At 53.2% G+C, this 9,510-nt stretch overlaps 1 protein-coding gene across 1 annotated transcript; it reads right to left on the minus strand.

The window, feature by feature from the left end:
* Window positions 1–1,420: 1,420 nt before the first annotated feature.
* ARSI (arylsulfatase family member I) lies at window positions 1,421–7,547 on the minus strand. The gene is made up of 2 exons (XM_063087251.1): window positions 6,686–7,547; window positions 1,421–2,934 (listed from the first exon to the last, which is right to left on the minus strand). Exons 1-2 carry the CDS (start codon window positions 6,994–6,996, stop codon window positions 1,527–1,529), a joined length of 1,719 nt encoding a protein of 572 aa, XP_062943321.1. The 5' UTR covers window positions 6,997–7,547; the 3' UTR covers window positions 1,421–1,526.
* Between the last annotated feature and the right edge of the window lie 1,963 nt (window positions 7,548–9,510).

Below are 9,510 nucleotides of genomic sequence, written 5' to 3' on the forward strand. Positions count from 1 at the left end.
GATGGTCATCTGTCCCAGGCAGTCCTAGGCCAGACCCTCACTCCTGGACTCAGCCACCTCTGCAGTGGGAATGCAGCTCTGTAACCAGTACCCCAACCCCCCTCCCCCAACCGCATCGCACCGCACCCACCCCACCCATCCCGTTCATCCACAAGCTGACGAGTCCTAACAGGCCTCCTTTGCCAGTGACAAAAATAACTATTTTCAAAATTCACAGCAGGGCTTTCGCCTACACACACTGTGCCGACTGGAACCTGAAGGGAGAGATGCAGAACTCGGTGCGCCGATGGAGGCATGCTAGGCTGCAACGAGGCTTTGCAGCCCCCACCCCCTACCATCACTCAGCCTGTGCCCCCTCCGTCCCCCAACACACACACACAAGGGCACCCAAAATGGCCAAATGGGAAGGGCTCTTAGATCACCCACTGCACACAAGGGATGCTGAGGCCCAGAGAGGGCCAGGGGTTTGCCCCAGGTCACACAGTAGATCTGTGGTAGGACTCTCATACGTTCTGCCTCCTAGTCAGGCTGGCCACCTCCTCTCCCATTCACCCCACCAACTGTGAGCTTCCACCTGCCCAGGACACACACTCACACACCCACACGTGCACACAGACAGCACCACACCCTTCACCTGTTACAGCACTTTAATCAAGTTCACAGGCTCCTCCACCATTACCTTGGCCACTCTCCTAAGCCCTGTGAGGTAGGCAAAGCCAGGGCTAGCACCCCCATTTGCAGGCAGGGAAATCAAGGCCCAGAGGGGAAGGACTGTGCCCAAGGTCAAAGGAGAATCTAAATATCTTGACTATTGGTTCAGGGGCTTTTTTCACAGCTGTTTCCACCACCCTTGATACTGCAAAGGCTAAGGGCCCAGCCAATTCCTCTGGGTGCTAGAGGTGGGTGGGCGGGGGCAGGAAGAAGAGCTTCCCACCACACCAGACTGGCCCCAGAACTAGCCTAGGCCACATGAAGACCCAGAAAGGTCAACCCCCCCATACCTGCACCTCCACCCTTGGTGCACAGGGGATACCCTCAAAGAGCAGCACAATTGCCATGCCTTGGCTGGGGTCCAGACCTGGAGGGCCTCCATGTGGCCCCTCCCCCAAGCAGCACCACAGAGATCCGGAGTTATAGCAGGGCCTTAAGTGAGCTTCAAGGTGGTGCAGTCAACCAGGAACTCCACCATGGTCCCAGGCACCAGGTGCACACCACAGAGTCACAAAGTCATTAGAGTTCATTTTACAGATAAGGAAACTGAGGCTGAAAGCTTGTGCAGTCACCTGAGGTCACAGAGCAAGTCAACAAAGAGGCAGGACTGGGATCCAGATACCCCAGTCTGCTTCATTCCCACCCTCCTCCCCCATGCAAGTTCCCCACCCTGTTCAACCAAGAGGCTCTACGCCCTCCATTTCCCTGCAGATGGAGACTTGACCCCAGGCTTCCCCCTGAGAAGAAGCAGGACCAGGACTGAGTGGGAAAGAACATATAGGGGGACAGGGATCCCTGCCCTTCTCCCCACACCATCAGATCCGGTGGGACATCAGCCTGGTGTTGAGTTTACGGAAAAAGGATCGAAGCTTGCAAATCTTGCATTTTTTCTTGCGGCGACCCCGAGAGAAGATTCGAGCCCTGCCTTCCTCTTCGTCTTCTTCCTCTTCTTCCTCGTCACTGGCCCAGGGCCCCCAAGCACCCCCATTAAAGTCAGGATGGGCCCGGGGATTCTCAGCTGGGTAGCGCACGGGGATGGCTGTGCGGTTATAGTCGGCCAGGCGGGCCAGCAGGGTACGGACCACGTCGGGCCTCTGATCAGCAAGGTCCTCCCGTTCATAGGGGTCAGCACTGATGTTGAAGAGCCACACAGCCTGGCGGACACTGGCCATTCGCTCCAGGTTCCACCAGCTGCCGGGGAAGGCAGCCAGCGTCTGTGGTGGGATCCAATCGCCATAGCCCGGGTCCCCTGTCAGCAGCTTCCACTCACCCACGCGGATGGCAGCCTGCACGGCGGTGTTCCAGATGCCAAAACCACCCTCCAGAGAGCCGTGCCGGGCGTGGTTGTAGAGCGGGTCGATGTTGTGCAGGATCTCCGTGCGTGGTGAGGCCTGGCCCTCACTGATGGCTGGCCACACATCATAGCCATCTAGCCCATCGGTCACTGAGGCAGTGCCACCTGCCAGACCCACCAGGGTCGGGTACCAGTCAGTGATGTGCACCAGTGCCCGGCTTGTCCGTCGCTTTTGCTTGAGCAGGGGGCTATGGACGAAGCCCAGGCCCCGCACACCACCCTCCCAGTAAGTGCCCTTGCGTCCTCGGAGTGGCCAGTTGCTGCCCCCTGAGAAAGTCTGGCCACCGTTATCACTGGAGAAGATGATGACGCTGTTGTTGTAGAAACCGTAGCGTTTGAGGGCCCAGGTGATGTTGCGCACAGCCTCATCCATGCAGGTCACCATGGCTGCATACTTCCGCCGGGCCACGTTGCCCATGGTGCGGTAGCGGTACAGGTACTCGCGAGGGGACTGCAGGGGCGTGTGTACTGCCTGAAAGGCCACATAGAGGAAGAGGGGCCGCCGGGGGCTGTGGCTGGCCAGGATGTGGCTGGCGCGCTGGGCATAGAGCATAGTGGAATACTGGCCGCTGAGCCCCCAGGCCACACTCTCACCCTCATGCAAGTCGAAGCCACACACCCCTGGGCCATCACAGTTGTCATAGGTATAATAGTCCACATTGCCCGTGAGCGAGCCCAGGAAGGTGTCGAAGCCCCGGCGGGTGGGCAGGCACTCCTTCCGGTAGAAGCCCAGGTGCCACTTGCCCACCATGTGGGTGGAGTAGCCTGCCTCCTGCAGCTTCTGGGGCAGTGTCACCTGGTCCAGGGGCAGGCAGTTGGGCTGCCGTGGGCGGATGATAGAGTGCTGGAGTCCTGTGTGGATCTGGTACCTGTTAGGGGGAAGGGAAGAAATAGAAAGCAGGTGAGCTACAGACCACTGCTCCAGCCACCCAATGTCCAATACCAGCTCTGTAGTGGGCTCTGGTCCCAGCGCTACCAGCAAAAATAGTAACAGTAACCACCAGGTTTTTTGTTCCTTTTTTTTTTTTTGGCTGGCTGGTACGGGAAACTGAACTCATGACTTTGGTGTTATAAGGCTGCACACTAACCAAGTAAGCTAGCCGGTCAGCTCCCTATTGCCAGGTATTATCTAACATGCTAAGCATCTCAAATGCATTATCTCATCGAATCCTCAAAATCAAATGAAGTAGATATTATTGCCGTTTCACAGATAAAGAGATTGAAGCTCACAATGATTAAGCCACTTGCCAGGATCACACAGCTAGGAAGACAGGGAATTAAGAATTGAACCCAGGTTAATAATAATGACAACGATAGTAGCTAACACTAAGCACTCACTCTGTGCTCAGCATTGCACTAAGCCCCTTCTATGAATGATCTCACTGAATCCTTGCCACAAACTAGGAAGTACATATTATTATTCCCATTTCCTAAATAAGGAAACTGAGGCTCAGTAAATTAAATCACTTGCTAGTAGTTGGAGTGGGATTTGAATCCCAGGCAGTCTGACTCCAGACTTCAGAGTCCCTAACTTGCTATAGGGCCTAGAGCAAATCCTGCTCTTCCAGGAAAACTCCTACTCATGCATCAAAGCCCAGCCCAAATGTTACCCCTCCGGGAAAGTCTCTCAAAACTCTCCCAAAGAGTGAGTCACTTTTACTCTGGGTTCCCCCAGCATTTAGTACACACACCATCATTGTCCTATTTAGCCATGGGATTATATTCAGTTGTACAAGAATACCTCTAAAAGTTCATTAAAATTTTCATATTATCTTTTATTTCTATTTTTCTGTGAACTTTTTAAAGTACCCTCATACATGGTCTTGGGCCCAGTGATGTGTACATGATAGTACAATGATATGTGACGAAACTGTCCTTTACTCAACCTTGTATTCCTAGCACCCAAGTGATGTTTAGAGGACACTTGATTATTCATTGAATGAATGACACGGAGGAATTTAGATCCAGAAGGGACCCAACTCCTCTTCTAGTTTATTCACCTTGCCTTAAAAAGAAACTAAGGTCCAGAAGAAGGGAAGGGCTTCGCTCAAGATCACTCGGTGGTCAAGAGCAGTGCCAGGACTTGAACATATATCCAAGCAGAGTTCAAGCAGGGACTCTTTTTCAGTAAACGAGGCTGCCACGTCTCTTCCCACATAGAGGCCTCAGTTTGATCATGTGCAGGAGTGAGCTGGTTAGAATGGGAAATCTCTACAACCCATCCGGTTACCAAATTTTATGTGACCAGCTCCCTTGTGCCTGCCTGTGAGCTCATATGGCCCTTTGATCCAGGTCACTCACAGAGGCTAACAACCTGAGGCAGGAGTAAATAGTTAGCAGAATCTTAAATTCCTCATTTATTCATTCATATCCCATCTTCCTCCTTCAGTGGTCAAGGCCCCCATATGATCTGTTTATGCTGTCTTAAGTCTTAAAAGTCCCAGAGTGAGTAAGAAGCCTGGAACTTCACAATTGTGTTAGAACCTCACACCTTTTTTTCACTCCCAGGCATCCAAGTTAAGCCAAGACCTGACACCTTTAACCTAGGCACTGGGGTGGGTTTCTCTGTTTTGTTTTCCTTATTTTAAAACTGTTATTGTTGTTAGCTATAATTAGCTACTACTGCTATGTGCCACACACATTCATTATCTGATTTAATCATCATAAAAAAACCTACAGGGGCGGGCCGACCCCGTGGCTCACTCGGGAGAGTGCGGCGCTGGGAGCACAGCGGCGCCGGGGAGCGCCAAGGCCGCGGGTTCAGATCCTATATAAGGATGGCCGGTGCACTCACTGGCTGAGCGCGGTGCGGATGACACCAAGCCAAGGGTTGCGATCCCCTTACTGGTCACCAAAAAAAAAAAAAAAAAAACCTACAGGGAAGACCAGTATTACCCCCATTCTACAGATGATGAAACTGAGGCTCCCAAAAGTGAAGCAACTGGCCCAAGGCCAGACAGCTAGCAAGCAGTGGAACTGAGCTTTGAATCCAGGTCTACCCAACTCATGCTCAAAATCTTTCAGTGATACAGGCTCTCCAAGCCTCACTCAACCTAATAAATTACTGGACTTGATACGAGAAGGGGCCCTGAGTCCCAGCCAAGCCTCTCTTTGTAGGGGTGGGGCATTGTGGAGCACTGGTTTATAAAGTGGGTGGGCCAGCAAAGAGTCACCAAAGCCCATCTGCAAGTGAGTAACATGAGAAACTTTGGCTCTCTCCAGACTCACCAAACATGACTGGATGCGTTAACAAACACTGAGAGCAACAAGCATCAGTCCTATGGAACCAGCTGCAGGGGGTGGGAGAGCAGATGCTGGCCCGCAGCGACCAGGGAGCTGGAGCGCTGCCCTGCTGGCTGCTCATTCCACTGCTTAAACCAAAAGTCCCCTCTCGGGAGAGAAACACTAACTTGTGCACAACTCTCAGGAATGCAGATTCTTTCTCCTATTTCTGGAGGTTAGTGGACATTTGGTCTTCACCACTACTACCACTCCCCACCCACAACACATACATACCCACCCCCTTCCTCTTTCTCCTGTTCTCCCTCTTGGTTCTTGGATCTAAATACCGAATGCCAGAATGAAGGAAGAAAGGGCACCATTTGATTCCCAGCTCCAGGATGCCTGCCGAGCACCTGGCCTCTCAGCTCCCTCCAAGTTGAGTACAGGCACCAAGCTGGGCCGTCTCTGACTCCATGCCTCAGTTTTTCCCATCCAGGAAACAGGGAGACTAAGGCTCTGGTTCCTGAGATAACACTAGTGGCTATTGGGTGGAACTTGGGAGAAAGCATGCCTTGGACCCCATCCAAGGAGGATTAGCTTCAGTCCTGCCAAAGGATTTTCTCCTAAGTGGCCAGAGTTTGCCTGCCACACCCCCACCTCCTGTTTCCTTGCTCTTTTAATCCTGTAATCCTGCCTCGTCGCCTGTGGACAACTCCTTACAGAAAAAGCAGCATGTCTCCTTGGGGCTCCCAGCCAACTTGGGAGGATTTTGCAGATGAAAAAAGAGTTCAGAGAAGTGAAGTAACCAGCCTAAGGCTACACAGATCATGGCATCTCATGTGTGTCTTTCTCTTCTACCTATTACTTCCTCGCTCTTCTCCCAATGTAGTCTTCAACCAGTGTGGGGACCTGAATCCCTCCAATGACAGAAAGTCTGCCACTTATTGACAGCCAAACAGGTTACACACAACTAATTCCACCCCACCACTCCTTTTCAATATAAAAAAAAACTGTTCTTCACCCCATTTGCTGGACAAGAAAACAGGTTTAGAGAAGTTAAGTGGCTTGCTCAGGGCCTCAGGAAGGAGCATTTAAAATAAATGTCAGAGATTGCCATGTTCCTCCAACAAGGGATGACCAGATGTCTCCTCCACGTTGTGAACATCAGAGAGAAAAGATCTCAAAGATGATTAAACGCATTCAGTATAAGGGTAGGGAAACTGAGGCCAAGAGAGGATAAAGGACTGACTAATGATCACACAGCCAATCAGAGGCAAAATCAGCCCTGAGCTCTGGTTTCCCAGATCCAAGTGTGCTGTTGTAGCGGCAGGGGAAATCTACCGCCTGGATTTATTTGGGGCTTGGACGCCCAACCACAGGGGCCTGGGCCATGCCTACCTGCCAGTGAGGAGCTGGCTCCGCGAAGGTGTGCAGATGGGCTGGATATAATAATTCTCCAGCTTGACGCCCTCCGCTGCCAGCCGGTCCAACGTAGGGGTCTCAATATCTGAACCATGGTAGCCGACGTCGTGGTAGCCCTGGTCGTCGGTGAGGATGAAGATGATATGAGGAGGCTGGGGTGGAGCGGCCGAGGGTTGCTCGCCGGCCTCCCTAGGCCCGTCGGCCAGGAGGTTCGGCTTGGCCCAGTCCCAGGACAGGTAGCCAAAGCTGAGCAAGCTGACCAGAGAGAAGCCCGTGAGAGCGTGCATCGCTAAGCCGGCCCGCGCGTCCGGGCGCGCAGGGCACCCGGGGCCTCACCGCCTCGCGCGCCCAGGGCGCACGGTCCGCCCGCCGGCCTGGATGCTACGAGAGCGCTCAGCGCCCCGAGGGGCGGCCCAGCGTCTAGTCCAGGATTGGCGGTCGGACAGCGGGGCCAGACCTGCGTGGCCGCAGCGGGGCGCTCTGGAGAGGTCAGGCCCGCACCGAGCTGCCTCAAGTCGCCTGAGCGCCCGCCCTGCGCCGCCCTCGCTCCCTCTCCCCCAGCTCAGCCGGGCCAGCCTGAGACACGGTGTGGCAGCTTCCAAAAGCCACTCTCCACCATCCTCTGACTCTCCTCTTCCTTCTTGCTCCGGATTTCTCCCGCCTCCTAATTTCTCTCGCCTCTGCTTCCCCTTTCTCCTCCCCGCGACCCTCCAGCCCCAGGCCTGGCCTCTCGCCCCGCCCGGAGTCCTAAGAACAGTCGGGCTTCCCGCAGGGAGGTGGGCAGAACCCCAGAGGGGAAGGGGAGGGAGGCACGGGCTGGGCGGGTCGGGGGGGACACCGCGGGAGAGAATGCGAAAAAGTTGTAACATCTGCCGGGGCCCAGCCCAGGTGGAGGGGCGGGACACCGAGCAGTAGCTCCGCCTCCGGGCGGGAAGCCCAGGCCCGCTCGGCCCACTGGCTCCAGCGCCCGCCCCCGGCCGGGACTGGGGAAAGGAGGGAGGGGGCTGCTTGGAATTCGATGGAACAGCTCCGGCATGGCCCTGTCAGACATTCCTCGATCGTGGAGTCTTAGCATCTCTGAGTGCCAGCCCTGGAAAGGATGCTTATAATTTACTAATCCAACCGGGTCATTCTACAGATGGAGAAAGTGAGGCCCTAAGATGGGCGGGAATTCGTCTAAGTCACAGAACAAGGGGCTCTTCCCTGGGGCGTGCAGTGGCTGTTTGAATGGCAGCTCCCTTCCGTGAGCCGGTAAGAGACAGCAGTGGAGAACTGCAGGCACTTTGGCAAACACCTGGCGTTGGACACCAGGAAACTAGGTGCTGGCCTTGCCAGCTCCCCTCTCCTCAACTCCTCCCTCTTCCTCATCCTGCACTTACCAACCAGAATCTTAAAATGCCAGCGCTGGAATGCGGAGGGCTGGGGCTGTTTTATGCATCTTGTATCCACAGGGTGCAGCACATAGTAGGAGTTTGGTCAATTATTTGTATCATGAATAAATGGATGAATGGGCTTCCACGGTCACCCAGGCCAACTCCCACCCAAAGAAACCTCCACACCAGAGAAGGCTAGCGTGGGGTATGTGGAACCAGGCAAGTATCATAGATGAGCAAAGCAGGGGGCAGCTGTATAGCCATGGGGCGGTACAGGGGCTGCAGCGAGCTGAAGACCACAGCCTTGTTTCCAGCCGACCTCAGTCATGCAAGAATGTGGACCAATGTTTCCAGATCTGATTTTTCAAGAACACTCAAATCCAGGTTATTATGAGAAATATTCTAGTTGTTCAGTGTTAGTAACTAACATAAAGCAGAATTTAAGCCCTGTAGGCCAAATCAAACCTATCTGAGGAATATATTTGGCCATTGGTGCCAGTTTGCAACCTCTGACCTGCATCATTGTTTTCCAAAATTTTACTAGGCTATATTTTTAAGTGGGAAAACTGGGCTAACAAGATCAGTTAAGCTTCTTTACTACTAGGACTTCAAATGTTTAACATGCACAGGAAGGGGGTGGTAAAGCTGTATTCACCAATGTTATGTGACCAAGGACCCTCTTGTTCCCAGAGTTTCTTGAAGGGCCAGTGGTTTAGGAACTCTGGGAAACAAAAACTACCCAGGTGCATTTTCTCTCCCAGCATCTTTCCTCTACCAAGAGCTGTCATAATCTCTTGCCTCTTACTTAAAACCACTATGTGTGGGGAAAGAAAACAGACCTCCAAAATAGCAGCCCATGTGAATCTACATTTTGAAATGAGGGCTGCGTAGGGCCAGCCGCTCCTGTTTGCTCAAAGCCCCATATTTAGGGTGACCAGATTTATCAGAAGGGAAAATTGAGCCTGTTGTTCTGGCAGCAGAAATGTTGAGGACAGACAGGAAAAGTACAGCCTCCTGAGGCGAAGGCTGCTAAAATGGTGCTTCCGGAGGCTTCAGAAGAGGCTGTGCTGGGGTGGAAGTGGGACAAGTCAGAGGTCAGATGGACTTGGGCTTTGTATTCTTTGCGTTGTCCCAGACCTTGGTCAGGAGGAACTGGACAGGGCTGCTTTCCCCCTGCTCCATGCACAAAGAGAAATAGCAAGCGGAATGGGGTGGGGACTCCACCTGAATGAAAAAAGGCCCAGGGAGACAAGATCACAGGCTGCACATCTCTGTGGGGCTGTCATAGGGGCAAGAAGGGTAATATTTCAGAGTTCTAGACTGTGGGCTTTGACATCCAATGGCCTGAGTTCAAATCCTGCCATTTATTTGGGGTCTGGCCTTGAACAAGTTATCTTACCTCTCTTGGCCTCAATTTCTTTATCTGTA

Source organism: Cynocephalus volans, chromosome 2 (genome assembly GCF_027409185.1).
Source record: "Cynocephalus volans isolate mCynVol1 chromosome 2, mCynVol1.pri, whole genome shotgun sequence".
NCBI lineage: Eukaryota > Metazoa > Chordata > Mammalia > Dermoptera > Cynocephalidae > Cynocephalus > Cynocephalus volans.

What these genes read in the sequence shown, in the direction of transcription:
- ARSI (XM_063087251.1), bottom strand. Translation starts at nt 6,996, where the DNA reads ATGCACGCTCTCACGGGCTTCTCTCTGGTCAGCTTGCTCAGCTTTGGC. An exon ending in AGCCAGCTCCTCACTGGCAG is followed by an intron (nt 2,935 to 6,685) that starts GTAGGCATGGCC and finishes TCCCCCTAACAG; the next exon opens with GTACCAGATCCACACAGGAC.